This window comes from Myxocyprinus asiaticus, chromosome 9, assembly GCF_019703515.2.
Source record: "Myxocyprinus asiaticus isolate MX2 ecotype Aquarium Trade chromosome 9, UBuf_Myxa_2, whole genome shotgun sequence".
NCBI lineage: Eukaryota > Metazoa > Chordata > Actinopteri > Cypriniformes > Catostomidae > Myxocyprinus > Myxocyprinus asiaticus.
The window spans coordinates 15,336,962-15,362,954 of NC_059352.1; the positions used below are offsets into that span (position 1 = coordinate 15,336,962).

At 37.3% G+C, this 25,993-nt stretch overlaps 1 protein-coding gene and 1 pseudogene across 1 annotated transcript; one reads left to right on the top strand and one right to left on the bottom strand.

Annotated features, from left to right (window-relative positions):
* LOC127446102 (sodium- and chloride-dependent GABA transporter 2-like) overlaps positions 1–25,993 on the bottom strand; it is a 498,776-nt pseudogene that overhangs the window by 233,931 nt on the left and 238,852 nt on the right.
* LOC127446087 (protein SFI1 homolog) lies at positions 2,595–25,682 on the top strand. The gene is made up of 31 exons (XM_051706737.1): positions 2,595–2,956; positions 3,050–3,121; positions 5,067–5,177; positions 5,324–5,418; positions 5,618–5,735; positions 9,395–9,497; positions 9,577–9,733; positions 10,061–10,222; positions 11,002–11,072; positions 11,181–11,273; positions 11,450–11,547; positions 14,245–14,311; positions 14,631–14,761; positions 14,841–14,922; positions 15,000–15,178; positions 15,293–15,368; positions 15,686–15,781; positions 15,905–15,981; positions 17,319–17,421; positions 17,665–17,761; positions 17,888–18,048; positions 18,151–18,225; positions 18,418–18,492; positions 18,609–18,785; positions 20,906–21,126; positions 21,765–21,860; positions 22,013–22,268; positions 22,596–22,641; positions 22,787–22,934; positions 23,463–23,565; positions 25,254–25,682. The coding sequence occupies exons 1-31, from the start codon at positions 2,808–2,810 to the stop codon at positions 25,374–25,376; spliced, it is 3,618 nt and encodes a 1,205-aa protein (XP_051562697.1). The 5' UTR covers positions 2,595–2,807; the 3' UTR covers positions 25,377–25,682.

Here is a 25,993-nt window from a genome sequence, read left to right on the forward strand (position 1 = left end):
CTTTGGGTTGGTCACATATTGTTTTTTTTGTTTGTTGTTTTTATTTTTTATGTTTCAAGTGAAATATTCGTCTATTAAAATGATTCATGGTATTTATCCAATTGCAAAAGACCATTGTTGGATTTCTGTGTTGTGCATTCAAAGAACTCAAAATAATCTCAACTAGAAGCATTTTAATCAATATAATATGTATATATAAGTATAAATGTACGTAAACAGAACAGAAACAAGAGTATACGTCTTTGTACATCTATTTATAAGTAAATAAATCTATGTAAATATAAGTGTAGTTGTTCAAATGAGCAACAGGACAGGTGACAGGTTGTCATGTAGTAGCAATGCACCAATGTATTGGTACTGCAATAGGGAAGGTTATTTAACTTAAAGGGATAGTTCACCAAAAAATAAATAAGTTCTCTCATAATTTAATCACCCTCATGCCATCCCAGATGTGTATGACTTTCTATCTTCTGCTGAACCCAAAGAAAGATTTTTAGAAGAATATTTCAGATCTCTGGGTCCTCACAATGCAAGTGAATGGGTACCAAAATTTTTAAGCTCCAAAATGCACATAACTGCAGCATAAAAGTAATCCATAAGACCACGTGGTTAAATCTATATCTTCAGAAGTGATATGGTAGGTGTGGGTGAAAAACAGATCAATATTTATGTTTTTACCATAAATTCTCCTCCCTGCCCAGTAGGTGCCGATATGCATGAGAATGTGAATTGCCAAAAACAAAAGAAGAGGTGAAAGTGAAAGTGGAGATTGATAGTAAAAAGGACATAAATATTGATCTATTTCTCACCCAAACCTATTATATCGCTTCTGAAGATACCGATTTAACCACTGGAGTCTTATGGATTATTTTTATGCTGCTTGTATGTCCTTTTGGAATGTAACATTTTGGTACCCATTCACTTGTATTGTGAGGAACTACAGAGTAGTGTAGTGTGATGGTCTGCAGTTCCTTGACTGTACTCGATAAAATACAAATAATAAATATTATCTCTTCTTAAGGGAAGTAGCTCCTCTACTGAGCCTCTCCATTCTGGCCCTGAGACAGAGATAGCTCTGCCCTGTACACAGCAGTGTGAAGAGGCTGTTGTTTGGTTGGTTGGGATTTTCCTGGGTCCATCTGGTGTTGTTTGGGAAGAACGCATCAGCTGACTTTATAACTCTATGCAGGGATTTTCAGTCCTACACAGTGTGTTTCCTATACCAGGGAGCAATACAGCCTTAGAAACTGTTGATTAATAATAAAGAAAAAGTTATGATAATGAATATGATATACCTACACATACAGATTATATTATTGCCAAGATAGTAAAGAAAGTGTCAAAAAATATACAAATAATTCTAAGACTGTCAAGGTAAAAGTAATTTTATGTCCCTGAATACATATTACAAGGTTATCTGGAAACCTCTTATCAGAGAATTATACATGTTATCTATTTGTGGGCCATAATGGCACTGTATGAGACAGAATGAAAAATTGTTCTGTACAGTTCTGACGTCAAAATCATAAAGACATGAACATAACCCAAAAATGTGGTTCCAGCTCAGTTATTAGTGGAGATAATCTTATGGAGTTTATATATACAGTAATGTGCAAAAGTTTTTGGCACATGTGAAAAATGTTGCATAGTGAGGATGTCTTCAAAAATAATGCCATAAATAGTTTTCATTTATCAATTACATCATACAAAGTCCAGTAAACATAAAAAAGCTAAATCAATATTTGGTGTGACTACCTTTGCCTTCAAAACTGCACCAATTCTCCTAGGTACACCTGGATACAGTTTTTCTTGGTTGTTGGCAGATAGGATGTTCCAAGCTTCTTAGAGAACTCACCACAGTTCTTCTATATATTGCGTCTGTCTCTTCATGTAATCCCAGACTGACTCGATATTCAGTGGGGGGCTCTGTGAGGGACATGCTATCTGTTACAGGGCTCCCTGTTCTTCTGTTCTTTTCTTTTTTTCTATTTGCAAATAGAATGTTTGGGAGTCTAAATTCATATTTCCTATTGACACACTAAAGCTGAAAATATAAATAACCATCTTAAGACAAATGTTTTTATGAAACATTGTATGTGCCTAAGACTTTTGCACAGTACTGTATATATATATATATATATATAATATATATGTGTGTGTGTGTGTGTGTGTGTGTGTGTACATACTGTATATAATCTACAATCACGTTTTCATCAAACGGCACAATGATTACTCTTAAGACATTACAGCATATTTTTCTGTAATTTGAACAAAAAGCTGAAATAAAGCTGCTTTGAAACGATATGTGTTGTGAAAAGAGCTATACAAATAAAAATGACTTGACTTTATAATGCTAATGCATCTCACCACTTCATTGTTCATAATATACTCTATGTACAAATATCTAGGATAGAATAATTGTTATCTAAAGGCTGCACCAGTAATCACTCGTTTTAAACAGAGTAGCCTATAACATAATTATTTTAAATGTGTGCAAAGTGCACTGTATTTTAACAAGTATTTTAAATGTTATGAGTGTATTTTCAAAAAGGTATTTTATTATGACATTATTTTACCGGAAGTGAATCCATGCATAAAACAGAACACAAAAGAGCGGCAGTTATGGTTTGTTGTTGATTGTTGTCGGCTAGATAAAAACCTAAATTTGACAGCTTTGTATTTTGAATTACTTACAGCAACTTTTTAACGCCTTAAATTAAATCTACAAACTCGTAAGTCTATCGAATTAACTTCATTTCAACCAGTCATAGCAACCTTGTTATACTTAGTCGAATTGAACGTAAAAAATGCACAAGACAGGACTAGCTGGAAAACAGTCTTCTTGTGGTGTTGAAAAGAATAGGGCACGTAAAATTTCCATACGCAAAAACACTTACACTTACAGGGTCGGATATACTTGGAACCGAGGTGGAAGACTTAAAGAGCTGAGGATAAGGTAGGCCATTTTATACATTTATTTTATAACACTATAAAACATCCTTCGTCAATTCTCATCTTGTGAATATGACTCTTGCTGTGGGTTTTTTAGGCACCTTGCTCGAAAGTTCCTAAAACTGTGGATTCAGAAGACATTTGGACGGATAACAACATCACAAGCCAGGTCCAGTAAAGCTGGAAAATTAAAGGAGAACTTATGGATAAAGATACACTTATTTATTACCTATATATCATGGTGTAAGATGGTAATGCTATGGTGCTTTGATACATACAATGGTTCTGAATGATTATTATAATATACCATGATATTTCCATGGTACTTCAAATATAGTATTTCCATGGTACATATCCAAAGATCCATGGTATTACTATTTCACATGTCCAATAAACTATGGTATTACCATGTTACTGTCAAAAAAAAAAAAGGTAGTGACATGTTACTTGTTTTTTTGTTAGTGTCGGTTAACAATATAAACTCAGCAAAAAAAGAAACGTCCTCTCACTTTCAGCTGCTTTTATTTTCAGCAAACGTAACTTGTGTAAATATTTGTATGAACATAAAAAGATTTGACAACTAAGACATAAACTGTTTCTCAGACATGTGACTGACAGAAATGGAATAAATGTGTCCCTGAACAAAGGGAGGGGGGGGGTCAAAATCAAAAGTAACAGTCAGTATCTGGTGTGGCCACCAGCTGCATTAAGACAAAAAGAAATAAAACCATTGTGTATTAACAACAAAATGAAATGTTCTGCAGCATTCAGATCACCAAAAAAAAAAAAAAAAAAAATGTATTTTCCTCCTCATGGCCTGCACCAGATTTGCTAGTTCTTGCTGTGAGATGTTACCCCACTCTTCCACCAAGGCACTTGCAAGTTCCCGGACATTTCTGGGGAGAATGACCCTAGCCCTCACCCTCCGATCCAACAAGTCCCAGACGTGCTCAATGGGATTGAGATCCGGGCTCTTTGCTGGCCATGGCAGAACACTGACATTCCTGTCTTTGCAGGAAATCATGCACAGAACAAGCAGTATGGCTGGTGGCATTGTCATGCTGGAGGGTCATGTCAGGATGAGCCTGCAGGAAGGGTACCACATGAGGGAGGAGTATGTCTTCCCTGTAACGCACAGTGTTGAGATCGCCTGCAATGACAACAAGCTCAGTCCGATGATACTGTGACACACTGCCCCAGACCATGACGGACCCTCCACCTCCAAATCGATCCCGCTCCAGAGTACAGGCCTCGGTGTAACGCTCATTCCTTCGACGATAAACGCGAGTCCGACCATCACCCCTGGTGAGACAAAACCGTGACTCGTCAGTGAAGAGCACTTTTTGCCAGTCCTGTCTGGTTCAGCGAAGGTGGGTTTGTGCCCATAGGCGACGTTGTTGCCGGTGATGTCTGGTAAGGACCTGCCTTACAACAGGCCTACAAGCCCTCAGTCCAGCCTCTCTCAGCCTATTGCAGACAGTGTGAGCACTGATAGAGGGATTGTGCGTTCCTGGTGTAACTCGGGCAGTTGTTTTTGCCATCCTGTACCTGTCCCGCAGGTGTGATATTCGGATATACCGATCTTGTGTAGGTGTTGTTACACATGATCTGCCACTGCGAGGACGATCAGCTGTCCTTCCTGTCTCCCTGTAGCGCTGTCTTAGGTGTCTCGCAGTACGAACATTGCAATTTATTGCCCTGGCCACATCTGCAGTCCTCATGCCTCCATGCAGCATGCCTAAGATACGTTCATGCAGATGAGCAGGGACCCTGGGCATCTTTCTTTTGGTGTTTTTCAGAGTCTGTAGAAGTGTCCCAGTCTCTTTAGTGTCCTAAGTTTTTATAACTGTGACCTTAATTGCCTACCGTCTGTAAGCTGTTAGTGTCTTAACCACCGTTCCACAGGTGCATGTTCATTAATTGTTTATGGTTCATCGGACAAGGATGGAAAACATCGTTTAAACCCTTTACAATAAAGATCTGTAAAGTTGTTTGGAATTTTACAAAAATTCTGAAAAAGAGACATTTCTTTTTTTACTGAGTTTAGATTTGACCTGCTTTGGTGTATGAATATTGTTGTTGTTTTTATAAATAGAATATTTATTTCTATACAGATCTCACTATTGTAAGGTGATTTTGAGGAAGGCCCTAGGGGCTTGGAAAGATGAGTGGTGGCATGCAAGAAGGGAATGGACGCTGAACATAAGGGCAGATTGTCATTATATGTGAGTCTGACATGATATGTGCCTCTTTATTAAGCTAACTGATTCTTATTCTGAAATCAGAGTAGTAAATATGATAAATAAAGATCAAAACTTGCTTTTAATGGCTTGGACCTTAATGAAAGTGATTATTTTCCTGCCCAATCTAGGTATATGCTGTACAGCAAGATATTTCAAGCCTGGCAGGAGTATGCTGCTGTCCAGAGAGAAGATAAAAAGAAACTACAACTTGCAATCAATTTTGGTAGAATCTGTTATTCTACTAATGTTATAGACATATGTTGTGAAATATTTATTTATTTAATGGTTTGATATTTTTGCACCCTGTGCATTTAGAATTAAATTCTAACTTTAAAGTGTAAAATGAGTTATTATATATTATGTAAAATAAGATGTAAAAATGTTATTTTAGTGACTTGTATAACTGAATATTTGTACCACAGAGACAAAGCACAAGCTTCGTTGGGTGTGGAATGGCTGGGAGCTGTATGTGGACATGTGTCGCATGAAGCACAGGATGCAAGAGGCGGCAGTACAGCACAAAAGACATGCTGCACTAAAGTGAGCTTTTATCTCGTGAAAAATCGCAGAGCCATATATATAATAGCAAAGCAGCCAGATGAAAAAAAAAATGTACTATATAAGCAATTAATTTTCATAATCTTACCCCAGGATAGGCTGAGGGTGTGACTTAAATAACAGACTATCCGTATCTATATTTTAGAGAAACATTAAATCAGTTTTTAATGTGAGGAAGCAAAACCAATATATATATATATATGTATATATATATATATATATATATATATATAAACAAAAATACATAAAATGTTAATATAGTACACTAATACAGGCATGAGAATAACATATGTACGTGTGGAGGTTACCCCATGTGACTCTACCCTCCCTAGCAACCGGGACAAGTTGGTTACTTAGGAGACCTGGCTGGAGTCACTCAACACATCCTGGAATCGAACTCGTGACTCCAGGGGTGGTAGTCAGCGTCAATACTCACTGAGCTACCCAGGCCCCCCATATATATATATATACACTATATTGCCAAAAGTATTCGCTCATCTGCCTTTAGACGCATATGAATTTAAGTGACATCCCATTCTTAATCCATAGGGTTTAATATGACGTCGGCCCACCCTTTGCAGCTATGACAGCTTCAACTCTTCTGGGAAGGCTTTCCACAAGGTTTAGGAGTGTGTTTATGGGAATTTTTGACCATTCTTCCAGAAGCGCATTTGTGAGGTCAGACACTGATGTTGGACGATTAGGCCTGGCTCGCAGTCTTCGCTCTAATTCATCCCAAAGGTGCTCTATCGGGTTGAGGTCAGGACTCTGTGCAGGCCAGTCAAGTTCTTCCACACCAAACTCGCTCATCCATGTCTTTATGGACCTTGCTTTGTGCACTGGTGCGCAGTCATGTTGGAACAGGAAGGGGCCATCCCCAAACTGTTCCCACAAAGTTGGGAGCATGGATTGTCCAAAATCTCTTGGTATGCTGAAGCATTCAGAGTTCCTTTCACTGGAACTAAGGGGCCAAGCCCAGCTCCTGAAAAACAACCCCACACCATAATCCCCCCTCCACCAAACTTCACAGTTGGCACAATGCAGTCAGACAAGCACCGTTCTCGTGCTCTTTGCTGGCGTGCGTGATTCGTCACTCCAGAGAACGCGTCTCCACTGCTCTAGAGTCCAGTGGCGGCGTGCTTTACACCACTGCATCCGACGCTTTGCATTGCACTTGGTGATGTATGGCTTGGATGCAGCTGCTCGGCCATGGAAACCCATTCCATGAAGCTCTCTACGCACTGTTCTTGAGCTAATCTGAAGGCCACATGAACTTTGGAGGTCTGTAGCGATTGACTCTGCAGAAAGTTGGCGACCTCTGCGCACTATGCATCCGCTGACCCCGCTCTGTCATTTTACGTGGCCTACCACTTCGTGGCTGAGTTGCTGTCATTCCCAATCGCTTCCACTTTGTTATAATACCACTGACAGTTGACTGTGGAATATTTAGTAGTGAGGAAATTTCACGACTGGACTTGTTGCACAGGTGGCATCCTATCACAGTACCATGCTGGAATTCACTGAGCTCCTGAGAGCGGCCCATTCTTTCACAAATGTTTGTAGAAGCAGTCTGCATGCCTAGGTGCTTCATTTTATACACCTGTGGCCATGGAAGTGATTGAAACACCTGAATTCAATTATTTGGATGGGTGAGCGAATACTTTTGGCAATATAGTGTATATATATATATATATATATACACACACACACACAAAGGTGCATCTCAAAAAATTAGAACGTCGTGGAAAAGTTTCCGTAATTTCATTCAAAAAGTGGAACTTTCATATATTCTAGATTCATTACACATAAAGTGAAATATTTCAAGCCTTTTTTGTTGTACTCTTGATGATTACAGCTTACAGCTCATGGAAATCAAAAATCCAGTATCTCAAAATATTAGAATAAAGAATTTATAATACAGAAATTTTGACCTGAGAAGAGCTCTAATCAGCTAATTAACTCAAAACACCTGCAAAGGTTTCCTGAGCCTTTAATCTCTAAGTCTGGTTCAGTACACACAACCACAATCATGGGGAAGACTGCTGACTTAATTGTTGTCCAGAAGACACTCATTGACACCCTCCACAAGGAGGGTAAGCCACAGAAGGTCATTGCTGAAAGGGCTGGCTGTTTGCAGAGTGCTGTATCAAAGCATATTCATGGAAAGTTGACCAGCCTTGAGAGGTTTGTCAAGCAAAGCCGATTCAAGAACTTGGGGGAGCTTCACAAGGAGTGGACTGAGGCTGGATCAAGTGCATCAGGAGCCACCACGCACAGACGTTTCCAGGAAATGGGCTGCAAGTGTCACATTCCTAGTGCCAAGTCATTCCTGAACCAGAGACTACATCAGAAGCGCCTTACCTGGGCTAAGGAGAAAAAGAACTGGACCGCTGCTCAGTGGTCCAAAGTCCTCTTTTCAGATGAAGTAAATTTGGCATTTCATTTGGAAATCAAGGTCCCAGAGTCTGGAGGAAGAGTGGAGAGGCACAGAATCCAAGTTGCTTGAAGTCCAGTGTGAAGTTTCCACAGTCAGTGATTTGGGGTGCCATGTCATCTGCTGGTGTTGGTCCACTGTGTTTTCTCAAGTCGAGAGTCAATGCAGCTGTCTACCAGGAGATTTTAGAGCACTTCATGCTTCCATCCGCTGACAAGCTTTATGGAGATGCTGATTTCCTTTTCCAGCAGGACTTGGCACCTGCCCACAGTGCCAAAACTACTAGAAACTGGTTTGTTGACCATGGTATTACTGTGCTTGATTGGCCAGCCAACTCGCCTGAACTGAACTCCATAGAGAATATATGGGGTATTGTCAAGAGGAAAATGAGAGACACCAGACCCAACAATACAGACGAGCTGAAGGCCACTATCAAAGCAACCTGGGCTTCCATAACACCTCAGCAGTGCCACAGGATGATTGCCTCCATGCATTGATGCAGTAATTTGTGCAAAAGGAGCCCCGACCAAGTATTGAGTGCATAAATTAACATACTTTTCAGAAAGTTTCTTCTGAAAATTTTTTTCTGTATTATAAATCCTTTATTCTAATATTTTGAGATACTGGATTTTTGATTTCCATGAGCTGTAAGCTGTAATCATGAAGATTAAAACAAAAAAAGGCTTGAAATATTTAACTTTGTGTAATGAATCTAGAAGTTTCACTTTTTGAATTAAATTATGGAATTTACAGAACTTTTCCACAATATTCTTATTGTTTGAGATGCACCTGTGTGTGTGTGTGTGTGTGTGTGTGTGTGTGTGTGTGTACACATATATATATAATTTTTTATATTTTTTTTTTCTCCCCTTCTCCCAATTTGGAATTCCCAATGAGCTCTAAGTCCTCGTAGTGGTGTAGTGACTCGCCTCAATCCAGGTGGCGGGGGACGAATCTCAATTTTCTCCACGGCTGAGACTGTCAATGTATTGTGTGTGTGTGTGTGTGTGTATATATATATATATATATATATATATATATATATATATATATATATATATATATATATATACACACACACACACACACACAATACATTTATGTACTGTATATATGCATGTAAAATGGTCAAAACTAGTGGCCTACAAGTAAGAGACTAATGTTAAATATTTTTTGTTTGTGCATGCATATATGTTGGTTATTAAAGGTGGGTTTGGACTGTGTGGCACATGGCACTACAGCACAGAGGTGAGGAGTACCATCAAGAAGACCTTGCCTTACAAAAGTGGGCTCACACTTTACAGAGCAGAGTGAGTATGATGTGTGTGTGAAAGTGGCAGTGTACAATATTTAGTCTGAGTAATCCCATAAAATGGCAGATCTGTACAGGCATGGATGCACTGGAGAGACAGGATGAAACATGCCTGTGTTCTCAAAGAGGAGGAGTCCAAAGCCCATCATCACCATTGTCTTCACCTGCTGAAACATACACTACATGGATGGATCAGTTACACACAGAACAGACAGGCTAAGAACAGGACAACAGGTGCTCTTTTTTTCTTTCTTTTTTTTTGCTAAACAAAGTTTTTTATATCCATGATATGTATTATTATATTTAATTTATTAATCATATAATTTATTGAGAGCTTGATATTTTCCCTAAAAATACTTTGTAGGTGCAAATTATATAAAATATCTGAGGGAGTTATTGTATGCATCATCTAAAGAGCCGTACTTGGCCACAGTTTTATCCATTTCCTTAAATATATTGTTTTTTTAGCCTTATGTAATCTTATGTAATCTTCACCAGTTTCAAAGTAGGGTCCACCAGTTAATGTCTCTTGAAGTACATTTGATTTCTGTACTGTTGCAGCTGTTGCTCAGGATGAATGGCGTATCTCTGTGCTGGAGAAGTATTGGTTTGTGTGGCACAAGGCACTGCAATCCATGCATTTTGAGAAAGACAGAGGGGAGAGAGCTGACAAACTGGCACAGCATGGCTCACAGCGCCTAGCATTCTCACGCTGGAGACACTGTATCTTTTCTTACACAGTTAAAAAGAGACTATGCTTAAATATTACATGGTAGAGGTAGACCGATATATCTGTTTTACTGATTAAACAGATAGTTGGTTTTAGGAACTATCGATTATCAGCATAAGTTTTTTTTATTTATTATTATTCCTTTGTTTTCCTCAATCTTTCATCATTGACAATATTCATATTTATTTTTATATGGACATGGAATGTTATCATGCGACTATTATGAAATGTGCCTCATCAGCACATACATCATGTCTCGAACTTCATGTCTTGTAAATAATAATAAACCTTATTCCTCATTACACCTCATCTGGTGAAGTGTACATATATACAAAATCCTTCATCTGGTGAATATATAGGCTATAAAAAGTATATTTTTCGGGCTTGTTTATTGTTAAAATTCCCACAACATGCACCAAATCTTCATTGTTTCTGCATATCATTGGGATTTTGGTTGAACAATAAATTACATCTGGAATTTTGGACTCTTATAGCTTCTGTGTCTGTTCCTGTCATAGTAAGGAAAGACTAAGAACATTTTTATAAATCATTCTATAAATCGATTTTAAAAACTATTGGCCGATTAATCAGTTTCAACTTTTTCCACCAACTTAGTTATCGGTATCGGCAAAATCCACTATTGGTCGACCTCTATTACACGGTTCTCAAATGAGAGTTGAGAGTATTATTCTAGTGTTTCTTTCATTATACTCAAAGACAAAATGAGATGTGATGGGACATGGTGCTAATGTTTTCCTAAGCCTTCATCTAGATGTCAGTATGTGCACACAGAATGCTAAGAAGGAAAAGTCTGCCATGCAACACAGACACCTCTGTCTGCTGGTTAGTGGTGTGTTTTTTCTTAGAAGCATTAGCATCCTGCTGCAATATTTGTTATTATGTTTTTATGTAGTTCACTTCATTTGTGATGGTATTTGTGTCTTTTCACAGCGTTTGGGTTTAAAAGGCTTGGCCCTGAATGTCACACAATGTAAAACTCATCGTCTCAACAAAAACATTAGTGTCCAGCATCATCATCACATTGTAAGAACACAAACAAAACTTCTTGCTCAAAGCTAATGGTGCATTTCACTTTATTACTCAACACTTTATTTTGCACCACTAGCTTTACTGCTGATGGAATGAAATCATGAGCATCCCTTTTATATACCCAACAGTAGTTAAATTGTTATTAAAATCTGTTATTGGTTACTTTGCAGTTGTTGGTGAGGTGTTGGAAAGTCTGGCAGTTGCGCTTGGATCAGGCAGAAGACCAAAGTCTACAGCCCCAGATGAGTGTTGCACAAATGCTTCACAGGTTAGTCAATAAATGTATAAATGGATTTTATACGCCATTTTGGGCATAACAATCTGCCTTGTGCCTTTTCGATTAAGCATGCCATATACAGTACTCTGTAAAAGTCTTAGGCAAATAAGATGTTTCACAAAAACATTTGTCTTAATATGGTTATTTATACACTCACTGAGCACTTTATTAGTAACACCTGCACCTACTTGTTCATGGGATTATCTAATCAGCCAGTTGTGTGGAAGCAGTGCATAAAATCATGCAGATACGGGTCAGGAACTTCTGTTAAAGTTCATATCAACCATCAGAATGGGGGAAAAAAATCGACCATGGCCTGATTGTTGGTGCCTAGGGCTGCGACTAATGATTATTTTGATAATCGACTAATCTAATGATTATTAGAACAATTATTCGGGTGATTATTGCAACGATTAATCATTAGCTCTTAACCGACTATTCAGCTTGTACCTTGACATAAAAGGTTGTAATAAACATGCTTACTAATAATAAAGAGGATAAAATCATCTTTTAAAAATACCTCTAAATTCTATTCATTGAATTAAAGGGGAAAAAATGACTTTTGCTTGAATAATTCACTGCAAAAAATCAAGTATTTTGTCTTGTTTTCCATTTACAAATATCTAAAAATCCTTTAAACAAGATACATTTACCTGAGAAACAACATATAAGATATTTAGACTTGCTTTCAGAGAATGTATCTTGAAAATAAGTGAATTTTGTATACAAGTGTATTTTTCACTTGTTTATTCATCTGCCAGTCAAAATATACTTATATTCAAGATCTAGTCTCTGAAAGCAAGTCTAAATATATTATATGTTGCTTCAGGTAAATGTATCTTGTTTTAAGGATTTTTAGATATTTTAAAATATTTAAATATTTAATATTATATTCAACATTCTCAGACAACAAATTTGCCTTCTGCAGTATAGCTGCTATAGAAAATGTACGTTGTTTTAAGGCGTTTTAGATATTTATATAGATATAGGAAAACAAGCCAAAACAACAACAAATCAAAAAAGTATTTAACTGCAGTGTAGATTATGGGCGACTACCACCCTCTCACCTTTTTGTTCACATCGATCCATCTTTAACTCTCAAAAAACAAACTCTCTCTTCTTAATAGAGCTGCATATCACAATTTTCTTCACAATAAGATACACACCACAACACATGTATTAAGATTCATTTCGTAGCAATCCATCACGTTATAATCTAACTGGAGCAAGCATGCGCGAGGGATGAGCCCGCACCAGAGTGTACATCAGCCGGGTGCAGTTCACTGATCTATATATATATATATATATATAAACAGTGGTGCAGTTTCAATCTCTCCCCCTTAGATTGCACTCATAGAAGTGGCGCTGACTGCACAGAGAGATGCCAGTTTTGGAGTTTATACTTATTTACATGACCTGCTTCCTTATTATTTGAACTTTAATAAAGGATGCATTAAAGATATAATGGTGAGGTGTTTCCTTTAAAGACGCTCTGACATGCAAGTTTTGCTTCAGTGGAACGGCAGCTCCGGCTCCGCTGTATTTCACAACGGGAGTGCTTCTGTATTTAGTTATTTTGTATTTTTGTATAATTTCCTCATACTTTACGATCTACATCACCTGAAGCTGTATGGAAATTTGGAGTGTCTTCCTCTCCTCAGTCAGGCGCAAGCTGCAGTGCTGCTCTCTTACGCCATCATTAGTTTTATATCTGATCTCACGGTTAAGTGAGATCAAACGTCTATTCAACAACGAAAACTTTTGTCGACAATTTTTTATTGTCGACTAATTGTTCAGCCCTATTGATGCCAGACGGGCTGGTTTGAGTATTTCTGTAACCGCTGATCTCCTGGGATTTTTAAGCACAACAGTCTCTAGAGTTTACTCAGAATGGTGCCAAAAACAAAAAACATTCATTGAGCGGCAGTTCTGAGGATGGAAACGCCTTGTTGAAGACAGGTCAACGGAGAATGACCAGACTGCTTCGAGCTGACAGAAAGGCTACGGTAACTCAGATAACCACTCTGTACAATTGTAGTGAGCAGAATAGCATCTGAGAACACACAACACGTAGAACCTTGAGGCGGATTGGCCTCGTCGGGCACTTTATTAGGTTATAGTGTTCCTAATAAAGTGCTGAGTGGGTGTATCTTCAGCTTTAGTGTGTCAATAGGAAATAGAAATGTTATACTCCAAAACATTCCTTTGAAAAATATAGAATGAAAAGAATAGAAGAACAGGGAGCCCTGCAATAGATGGTATGGCCCTCACAAAACCCCCAACTGAACATCGAGTCTGTCTGGGATTACATGAATAAACGGAAGCAATTGAGACAGCCTATATAGACAGAGGAGCTGTGGCGAATTCTCCAAGAAGCTTGGAACATATTATCTACCAACAACCAAGAAAAACTGTGTCCAGGTGTACCTAGGAGAATTGGTGCTGTTTTGAAGGCAAAGGTGGTCACACCAAATATTGATTTAGCTTTCTTTGTTTACTGGACTTCGTATGACATTAATTGATAAATGAAAACTATATATGGCATTATTTTTGAAGACATCTTCACCATGCAACATTTTTCACAAGTGCCTAAAACTTTTGAACAGTACTGTACCTTTAAATATTTTAGATAATTGATAAAAATGAGTTTGTGAGTGAGACTATTTAGCAATTGCTATTTATCAACAGCTTCTCTGTGTTGAGACTTTTCTTTCATCGTTGGAAAAATCAGCTCACAGAGCAAAGGCAGATGCAGGTAACCACCACACTTTCTGTCGCTCTCATTATCATAGGCCTGCTGTTGTTAACAGGCTGTTTTTAATTATATTTTATAACAAAATCTTACCTGAACCTTTATGGACATCATGCAATTGCACTTCAAAATTGTGCTCATGGAATTCAACAATATTATCTGATTCAGTCACTCTTTGTAGGAGACTCCCAACTTTACAGAATTACAGAAAGCATATTTATGACTTTATGTAAATGGTTCTTTCTCTGTCTTGGTTCAGGTCATTTGGAGAAATTACCATCATAATTTCTGTACCTCTGTGTATATGAATTTATATATATAGGATTTGGAACTACGTGCCGACACCTGCTTTGCTGGGCGTGTCCTTCCACAATGCGTGAGCTATTGGATGGAGTTTACAGCACAACGCACAAAGAAACGAGAGAGGAAAGAGAGAGCTGCACAGCATTATAAGTGAGTCTCTGTGGCTAAAGCATGGCAATATCCATGTCTATTTATTGTACGGAGAATACATGTTGTTTGCTCAATATAGGCAGCAGACTTGTAGTTGGGCATTTTACACCTGGTGGAATAACTTGGAGCTACAGAGAGATCGGAGACTGGCTGAAAGAACGGTAAACTGATGTCCATAGATAAGCACACATTTCACACATATCATCATCTTGCTAATTAATTTGTGTATTTCTCATAGGCTGTACTGCATGCTGAGCATGTGTGTTTTGGCCGCACCTGGTCTAAGTGGTACAGTATGGCTGTGCAACGTAGAGAGGAGAGATTTAAACAAGCAGCAGCTGACTCCCTTTACACAAGCATGCTGCAACGCAAATCTCTGAATCGATGGAGACACAATGTCACAACGATACAGACCAGGTATGTAAAAGATCGTTTTAATTGGATCTTTATATACTAAACTGGATCAGATTGTAGCTTAGGAAGAACATCTGAATAAACCACTGACTGACCACTGTTTTGTCTGTCGGTCAGTCAGAGACATTTCGAGCAGGCAGAGGGTCATGATAGACAGCGCTGTCTGAGAAAAGCCATGACAGACTGGCATGAGGTACGAATGACAGAATAAAAACACTATTAACTCTAATACACAAAGGAAAACAGCTGCTTGAAATAGTAATTTTGATGATGATGCATTATTTGTTAGGGTGATATTAGGAGATATTTTGCACTTTCGACATCTGCAATTTACTGTGATTGTCACTTCAACAGTTCAGACTAGCAAATGAGGTTTTATCACATGACAACCCAGCAAGAATATTGTAATGTTAACATAGACATGCTTGTGATAGAGCAATAAATGTAAACATCCAAGGTTATGTGTCACAGATTACCCTAATTAACTCTAAATGTTACTCTGTGTGACAGTTTGTAGATCACAGAAGATGGAAGAGAAAGAGACTTGTACAAATGGAAAAACACTACCAAAGTAAACTGCTCAGTCATTCTCTAGATGCTTGGAAGGTATGAATACCAAAGACTTTTTCACATGATACACCCACAAATAAACATTTGAAAAAAGAAATGAATGTCAATATAAGAGTTTAGAAGGCTGTAAACTCATTGTTTTTATGTGCTTGTGTGTAGTCATACCATGTAGAAACTCAGCTAATCAACCAAAATGTGGAACACTGTTACCAAGATCATCAGAACCACCTGGTCAGGTATCATGATAAGCTAATTTACATATATATTTTTTAATATCTCTTTATTTCTTCTTTGGTTTTTGTCATTATGATGATGATTATTATTATTATTTGTTTTGAAAAGTAATAATAACAAAAGCCATTTCACTCTTGCAGCCCCTCAAACATAACAAGATAAATACAACACCCGTACTCCTATTCTCCCATCCCAACCCAACCCTCATGGGATAAATAAAACAAACAAAACTAAAACCACATTACCAATATATTACCAGCAATACAGGCACTGGAATATTCCAGGTTCAATCGACAGCATTTGTGGCATAATATTGATTACCACAAAAATTAATTTCGACTCGTCCCTTCTTTCTTTTAAAAAAACAAACATCTGGGTGACACTGAGCCACTTACACTGGAAGTAAATGGGGCCAATCTGTAAACATTAAAATACTCACTCATCATACTAGCTCAAAAGTATAGCCACAAGATGTAAACAATATGCATTTTAACATGATTTTAGTGTGGTAAAATCACTTACTAACCTTTTGTGTGTAAAGATATATCTAATTTCACAACTTTGTTGCTGTGACAACGTAACACCGTAAACACTAAATCCCTGAAACAGCGGTAAAAATGATGCTTCACATTTCTGCCTGGATACCCTCCAAAAATTGGCCCCATTCAATTCCGTGTACTAAGTGCCTCACTGTAATCCAGTTTTTTGCTTTTTTTTTGTTTTTTTTTTAAAGAAGGGTAGAGTCTAAATGAATTTTTAAGGTAATAAACATAATGCCCCAAATGCTGTTGATTGAGCTTAACTTTTTTTTTTTTGGATTTTCCCCCTTTTTCTCCCAATTTGGAATGCCCAATTCCCGATGTGCTTTAAAGTCCTCGTGGTCGTGTAGCGATTCGCCTCAGTCCGGGTGGCGGAGGACGAATCCCAGTTGCCTCCGTATCTGAGACCGTCAATCCACGCATGTTATTACGTGGCTTGTTGAGCGTGTTGCCACGGAGACATAGCGCGTGTGGAGACTTCACGCCCAACTCACCATGCTCCACATTATAGCGACCATGAGGAGGTTACCCCATGTGACTCTACCCTCCCTAGCAACCGGGCCAATTTGGTTGCTTAGGAGACCTGGCTGGAGTCACTCAGCACACCCTGGGATTCGAGCTAGCGAACTCCAGGGGTGGTAGCCAGTGTATTTTACCACTGAGCTACCCAGGCCCCTGATTGAGCTTAACTTAAATTGAACCCAGAAAATTCCTTTAAATAAAATTAATAAATAAACAGAGATAAATATTACATAAAAAGTGAATAGGAAAAGAATCCCAATTTGTGTATATTTTTGCAGGAGAATGTTCTGTTTATGGAGGACAAATGTGGCACTTTTGAAGGAGGAGAGAGCAAAGGAAAGCAGAGCAAAGTGTTTCTATCAAAACCATCTTATATCTCAGGTGCTCATACCCAGAAAATTGAAGTTTTATGACCTTGATATGTTATGCGAATGTTTTACTGCACTCATAGTCTCATCACTCCTTTTTTACAGTCACTTACTATTTACATCACTATTTATATTCCTTATTATTTACCAATACTTATTAAAGTACTTACTGTATCAACACTTGTAATTTATAAATTAGACATTTTGTGTTGATTTGAAGCATGTGATGTCATTTTGTGTTTTTATTGATTGGTAGGTACTTCGTGCATGGCGACAGAAAACAGCAGCTGCAATAATTCACCATCACCAACAGGAGGAGGCACTGAGAGAAGCTCGAACACACCTGGATCAATGTATTTTGGTTATATAAAAAAATATTTTTAATATAAGTTTGTAGTTTGCTTTATGTATCTGTAATTATACTCATATGTAAAATAATAAATTATGCAGTGTCAGTATTGTTTGTGTGTTGTATTCAGTACGTGTGCAGGTGGTTTTGAGAACATGGAGAGAGCGTAGCATGGAGGTAAAGAATGAGAGACTGGCAAATGAGAGGGCGAGCAGACATTACAGCAGAACACTTGGCAAAAGAGCCCTCAACACTTGGATCAGTAATATTCATCACTGCAAAAACTTTCAGGTACCTTTCCAACTCTTCATATCTGTGTATATTTTATCATGGTCCACTGTAAATCTGTTTTTGTGGTTGACCTTTATGTATTTTATTGTGTGTGTTTGACAGGTAATGAAACAAAAGAGCATTGATCTTGACAGATTAAAGATTTGTCAGCGCTTTTTTGTCTACTGGAGAGCACAGGTGAGTTTTAAATTAGTTGCAAAGTGTTTTTGTTATTATAGCTCCGTTATGGCCTCACTTACTGTAAGTTAGTTCAGGCTGCTGAAGTTTAGTCTTTTTTGGAGATGCAGCTACATATAATGGATTGCTTGTGTCTCTGTTTGAAGTATCTATATGGTATTGTGTGTCTGAATGGGAATGTTTGACACACAGCTGCAGAGCAGAAGAAGAGAGGCGGAGCAAACTGAGACTGCACTTTGGCATTGGTCCCTCAACCTACAGGCCAAGGTAATGCCATATGATCACAGCGGCCTGTTACTGATAATTCAGATTTCCTGTAACTGCAAAGTCTCGTATGATTTGATTATGTTGGTCTGTATGTTTTTTTTTGTTGTTTTTTTTAGGTGTTTTGTGTGTGGAGGCTTTGGCTCGCGGAGCGTCACAGAAAACAGAAACGGTTGACTGAAGCAGCTCAGTTTTACAGAGATGAACTGCTGAGAGAGGGTGTCACGCACATCCTCACACACACAGCACACATGAATGCTTTCTCAACAAATATGGCGCAGCACAGCTATGAACAGGTCCAAGAGTCTGTGTAAATAGATGTATTTGTGGAATTCAGAGTGTAGCTGAGTATATGTGGTAAATATAATGACAGTAGTTTTTAAAGGAATAGTTCCCCCCAAAATTCTGAAAATTCTGTCATAATTTACTCAACCTCATGGCATTGCAAACCTGTAAGATTTTCTTACACAGAACACAAAAGGAGGTGTTTTAATGAATATCCAGGTCTGTATTTTCAACAAAATGGCAGTTGATAGTGAATTACTTTTAAAGTTTAAACAAGGACCCAAAAGTATAAAAGTAGTCCATGTGAGTTGTGCTTCATAATCCAAGACTTCTGAAGGCATATGATAAAAAAAGTAATTTTTCACATTGACATCCATAAATTCACAATGTTCATGAGCGCTATGAGAGAAGCTAGTTCACAATGGCTTGTGAGGTTATGTGAGCAGGGTTGGGAGGGTTACTTTTGAAATGTATTCCACTACAGATTACAGAATACATGCTGTAAAATGTAATTTGTAACATATTTTGTTAGATTACTTAAGGTCAGTAACGCATTCTAAATACTTTGGATTACTTCAGCACTGGTAGATTTTTTTTTCACTTGTTTTGACTATAAAAACTCTGCAGTAAGGCAAAATACACATGTTAAAAATACATTCTCTGAAAAACCTAAATATCTTATGCAGTGTTGTTTCTAAAACAAGATCAATCAAATTGATCTTGTTTTAAGGATTTTTAGATATTTTTACAGGAAAACTTAATTATCAAGAATATGATTTTTGCCAAAGGTCTTACTAGAAAAAAGAAATTATGATCCAAATGTGAATTTTCTTGATAAAAATATATGATCTTGCCTGGTAACGTGCATGTAAAATGACTAAAAATTGCATTTTAGCTTAGCGTAAAGCTGACAATTTACACAAGGTTTATTTCTATTTCTTCTGCTCCAAACTTACTTCAAACTTACTTCTCTGTCTGCTCGTATGACTGTAACACATCGTAAGAAAGTGTTTCACCGCTGTTCAAATGCACTTTGGATCGCATCATTTATATGTATAAATGTTTTCCATCTGAAAGGACTAAATATTAAGTGAAACAAATGACAATAAAATGCAAAGTAATCTCTTCAGTAATCAAAATACTATTTGAATGTAACTGTATTCTAATTACCAATGATTTAAATTGTAACTGTAGTGGAATACAGTTACTTATATTTTATATTTTAAATACGTAATCCCGTTACATGTATTCTGTTACTCCCCAACACTGTATGTGAGAATTTAAGTTGTTTAGTGCTAAAAAGAAAGTCATACAGGGCGACATGAAGGTGAGTAAATTATAACAGATTTTCCATTTTTGGGTAACCTATTCCTTTCATTTCTGTCATTGACGAAGTTTTATAAACTATATTTAAAAAATTTGTAATTATTACATTATGGTCTACATGTGAATGTATGTGATTGTGTTAAAGGTATAGTTCACCCAAAAATAAAAAATTCTCTCATCATACTCACCCTCATGCCATCCCAGATGTGTATGACTTTCTTTCTCCTGCTGAACATGAACAGAGATTTTTAGAAAAAACATCTTAGCTCTGTTGGTCCAAACAATGCAAGTGAATGGTGGCCAGAACTTTGAAGGTCACAAAGCATATAAAGGCAGCATAAAACTAATCCATAAGACAGTGCTTAAATCCATATCTTCACAAGCAATATGATAGCTGTGGGTGAGAAACTGATCAAAATTTCAGTCCTACTGTTTTACTGTAAATCTCCACTTTCACTTTCCCTCACATTTTTCTTTTGTTTCTGGCAATTCGTAATTGTGCATATTGCCACCTACTGGGCAGGGAGGAGAATTTAAAGTAAAAAAGGACTTTTGGAGGAATATTGATGTGGAACATGTGGATTACTTTTATGCTATCTTTATGTGTTTTTTGGACCTTCAAATATCTGGCCACCATTAACTTGCATTGCATGGACCTACAGAGCTGAAATATTCTTCTAAAAATCTTCATTTGTGTTCAGCAGAAGAAAGTCACACATCTGGGATGGCATGAGGGTGACTAAATGATGAGAAAATTCTAATTTTTGATTGAACTATCCCTTTAACTTTACGTAATCACATACAGAGTTGTCGGCAGCTGCAGGAAGTAGTAAGGCGGTGTGCCTTACGATGGAAGCAGCGGGCGCTCTGTAACACTGCCAGAGGTAAAACGATACCCTCTAAAGACAGTCACAAGAAGAGTGTGTCCTTCTGTCTGCCTGAAGATCACACACCCATCCCCACCCCCTGCCCAATCAGGAGCCAAGCTGTAGAGGAGAGGCAGAAAGATTCCATCATCAATCAGCTGTGAGTGACAGCCTTTCTAATTGCAAATGTTAATCTTAATTTAGTTCTTAAGTTTTCAGTCATGTTAGGTGTTGTCGTGGTATCTTAAATCCTTTTATATGTCAATGATTTGGTTGTGTGTTATTTGGACTGTAACACTATAATGGACTAATATACTTGGCTCATATCTTTCTCATCATCATTTAGGAAGTAGATTAGAAGTGTGTGATTAGAAGTTAATTAAGGGATAGTTCACCTCACTCAAAAATTTAAACCTGTCATCACCCTCATGTTGTTCCAAACCTGTATGACTTTCTTCTGTGGAATACTAAAGGAGATTGTAGGCAGAATGACAGCCTCGGTCACCTTTCATTTTCATTTAATGGATAAAAAAATACAATGAACGTGAATGGTAACTGAGACTTACAAAATGTTTAACATCTCATTTTGTATTCCACGGAAGAAAGTCATACAGATTTGGAACAACATAAGGGTGGGTAAATAATGACAGAATGTTTACTTTTGGGTGAACTAGCCCTTTATTTCTGTTTAACTTTCAAATTTGTTTTAAAAGCCATGACCTTTGATTTTGGGAGTGAAGGATAAATAATCTGATTATTGTATTTGGAGATAAACTAAACCTCCTGTTCTGTCAACAGTTTGTCAGTTCGAGCATCTAGACTGCAACCACGGAGACCAGATGACCTCCTGCAGTCCCCAGCCAAAGATCTGCTACAGTACTCCAAGATCAGCAGGTGTAGAAGACACTTAACCACTGACACAAACATAAACTCAAATGCACACACAGCCTAGCATGTATGTATTGCAGCATGTTGCTTTTAAAAGATACTTTTTTTTTCTTTGTTTAATTACTAACAAACTTCTACCTTTCTCTGTGGTGTTTCAGTACTCAGATGTCATCTGTAATAGAGACTGAGACAAGGCTTCCCTTGACCTACTCCAGCACTATCCCCATTTCCTCTCTATTACCCTCAGTCCCTTTAACCCACAAAACACTGGAGTTACCTATGGTGCTAAAACCAAAGATGCTCCCCCTCAGACCTGGCCCTCCAGGATATACAACCACACTGATCAGCACAACTGACCAGGACATACTTCTGCCTCCATCTTCATTTACAAAAGTATCAATAGCACAGAGCAAGGTAATCAAATAAAGTGCTGTAAACATGCTTATTTGCTGTTAAAGGGATAGTTTCACACATCGAGTATTCTGTTATCATTTACTGACCCTAATATTGTTCCAAACCTGTTTGACTTTATATCTTCCGTGGAACACAAAAAGATGATAGGCAGTATGTTAGTCTCAGTCACCATTCACTATGCAGCTACAGTACACATTTTTATTGAATAAGCAGACTTTTCTATTTCAGGTGGATCAAAACTTTTTTTGAGTTGCCTTCTAAGGATAAGACAATAATTCTCTAAAGACTGATACATACTATAAATTGTTTTTCTCTTTTTGGGTACAGCAAACAAGCTTAAGAAATAAGGAGTCTTCACTGGATCATCCACAAGGTAAAAACACATGCAATCTTTCATAATATAAAGTGAGAATTTGTTTATTTATTTATTTATTTTCAGTAGTTTAGAGGTCTAGTGAGATGTTGAAAGACAATCCACACTTTAGTAATGAAGCATCTCATTTTCCCCTTGGAAATAGGTGTGTATGTGAGACCACCTGAGCAAGAAGAGAATGAAGAAGATGAGCCTGTGGAAGCAAACTCAGGCCAGATTGAAAAACTAACCAAAGAACTACTAGATATCAGATTGGCGATGCAACAATACCAACAAGACCGAAAACAGTTACAGTAAGTAGAACAGACTTTCAATAGAACGAATGTACATCAATATAATTATTTTGTCTCTCCTGTTGTGTGGGCATGTTTTGAAATGCTAACAACATCTACAGACGTATAGATTTTCACTGGGATGAAAGTACCTTGTTAAGTCCCAAATCTCCTAAATTTTGAACCATTACGTTGGAAAGTGTATTTTAAGACTGGAACTGTTTTTCGCTTCTGAAAAATGTGAATTGAAACTCCAGCAGTAGGTGAATGTAATCAACATATTAAAGTGGCTTATTTATTCTAGCAAACACTGAGGAAACTTGGCTTTGGTTTGAATATTTGTGTCTGCTCTGTCTGAGAGACTAATGAGGTGAAAATGCTTGGATTCTGCATGTACTATGTTAAATGTGAAAGAAAGGAATGTTTATCGTTGCCATTTTGTGATCTGGCAAAAGGCTTCTTCTTAGGGACACAAACATAATTCTCTGTGTGTGTGTGTGTGTGTGTGTGTGTGTGTGTGTGTGTGTGTGTGTGTGTGTTTGTTTTTAGGATGTGGCATAAGCTTAAAAATGTCTTGAGTAACTGGCTTCAAACAACAGGCATTGAGGGAGAAACTGAAGAAAGAGAAAGTGTCTTGAAGGAGTTAAATGAGGTATCAGTATATCTATATCTTTCTCTCACTCACACTTACATACACACACTCACACAAACACCTTTCTATTGACAGTAAAGAATTTACAAGAAAACAGGACGAGTCAATATTCTTGGATCCACAAGCTACACTATTGTTCAGAGGACACTGGTGGTTTACATTTAACATGCATATTTTTGGAGAATCAAAATATGCAAACAAAACAAATCAAAGACTCTCAAAACCAGCTGTTGGGTGTTTCTTTAGATAAATGTTACAGATTGCATAACCTCTTCTACAGTACAGTACATACATACTTTTTTTAATAGGTCTCAGGATATGTAATATTATGAATTATATTGGGCATATATGATCGAATATTGTAATATTTATTAGATTATACTGATTTGAATATTAAATCTTAGGCAGAGGCTATTTTCACTAAGTGCAAATAGCAATAGATGTATTTACACTGTGTAAATATCAACAAAAATAAAAAAATGTGCACTAAGTGCAAATAGTGTTAGATGCTATGTACACTCCAGTGCAAATAGTGGCAGATACTATTTGCACCACTAATTAAATACTAACATACAGTATAGAGACATCACTGCAGTGTTTTTATTGTGTTTATTTAGTCACTATGGTATTTTGTACTAAAATCATAGTAACCACAAAATTGAACATGGTTACTAGATTAACACCATATTACTGTAGTAATACCATGGTTAATTGCATTAGAACTATGACAACTGCCACAAAACATGGTTACAACAATATTACTATAGTAACACCAAGGTTAATTTGACCCAGATCAAACCTTTTTCGCAACTCCCCAGCCTTCACCGTGACCAAATCACTGCAAGGAACTCAACCTTTATATACATTTTTATTTATTATTATAAATAGTATTAAAGGAAATTAAGAGTGGAGACCAAAAACAGGATGGGAAAAAAGTGGGACAGAACGTGGAATCGAACCCTGGTCGTCCACACAAAAAAGCACAGTCACACCGTTGTCACACCCCACGCCACTGCAGCGGCACAGGGAGGCGCAGTTTGTCTTTATTTTCTGTGTGTTCACCAGACTATAGACCAATCCCATAGTTTACAAAAATTTCAGCACATACGCAGTAAGTGGTGGCAGAAAGCTGGTAGACTGCTGTGTTAGATTTGACAGATTAGATGATAAAACGAAAGTACAACACAAGACCATAATAAATACACAAATATTCTTAGCTATACAATTATTATAATGACATGAGTTAATAAGATACCTGAAATAATGTTCACTATAAATATTTGCTGCAAAGCCATGAGTTGAAATGATCTCCTCAGTCCAGTCAGCTCTGTTTATGGCTTGAAGCCAGAGCCGTCTTGAGTCCGACTCGGCCCCTTTTGGACTCGGACTCGAACTCGATTGTTTAAAGACTCGGTCTTGACTCGGACTCGAAGCGAACACAAGTGGCAACTATAAATGATCTTTTTAGACTGGGGAGGAAGTTTTGAGTTCTGAAATTTACAATATGTTTTATAGTACAGTTACCTCATATCTAAATAGCAAGGATTTTTATTCTCCATTTCATGACCCCTTTAAATTTGTTTGGGTAATATGTGCATATAAGGCTACTTACAATAGCTCCTTGTATAAGTCTGGTTTTATTTATTTCTTTTGTGACCTAATAAGTTCTTTTATGATGTTCTTTGCAGCTTGAGAGTCGCATTTCTTCTCTATCTGTGAGACTAAACAGGCAGAAACCCACCATGATTCGCCATGCTGACAGAGTTAACACCATCCAGTCCCAACTACTGCAGTCAACAGTGAACATATAGACATCTATTCAGCATGGAGTATGATACTAATGTTCCTTGCAACACACTGCTTAGAGTTTGTGATAGCTAGACACGTCCCTTGAAATACTTAATTACAGTAATTAATTTCAAATCAAGGCTAGACCTGCTGTGCAGACCATCAACATTTAATTGTAACTTTGTCTCAGGAACTATTCTTAATTTGTTTGTATTGTGGGGATGCTTGAGACTTGATTTAAAATCTGTTTTTTTATTCATTGCAGTTATCAGGTTGAATTTTGTTTATTTTTTCTTAAACTTGTAAAATAGCTTATACATTTATTTTTAAATAAATCATTAAATAAAATCACAATTGTTTTGTTTTGATATTGTTTGATATATTGCTTGTGATCCATTTAAAAACATTAGCTACATATAAACTAAAAATTATGGGCCTCCTCTTTGACTTGTTACCTGAGCTAAAATATTGTGGCTACCCTTGACGGTGGGATCTTGGATCCTAATATTGAAAGCTTCGTTATGTGAGCTCAGTAGCTGATTTGATGGATTAAGTGCAGGTAATCCCAAACAAAATGTGCACTGTGGAAATGCCCTAAAACGCCAGTCAGAAGTTGTCTGGAAGAGGATGGTTCATGTGA

What these genes read in the sequence shown, in the direction of transcription:
- LOC127446087 (XM_051706737.1), top strand. Translation starts at nt 2,808, where the DNA reads ATGCACAAGACAGGACTAGCTGGAAAACAGTCTTCTTGTGGTGTTGAA. An exon ending in CAGTACTCCAAGATCAGCAG is followed by an intron (nt 21,861 to 22,012) that starts GTGTAGAAGACA and finishes GTGGTGTTTCAG; the next exon opens with TACTCAGATGTCATCTGTAA. An exon ending in TTCACTGGATCATCCACAAG is followed by an intron (nt 22,642 to 22,786) that starts GTAAAAACACAT and finishes CCTTGGAAATAG; the next exon opens with GTGTGTATGTGAGACCACCT.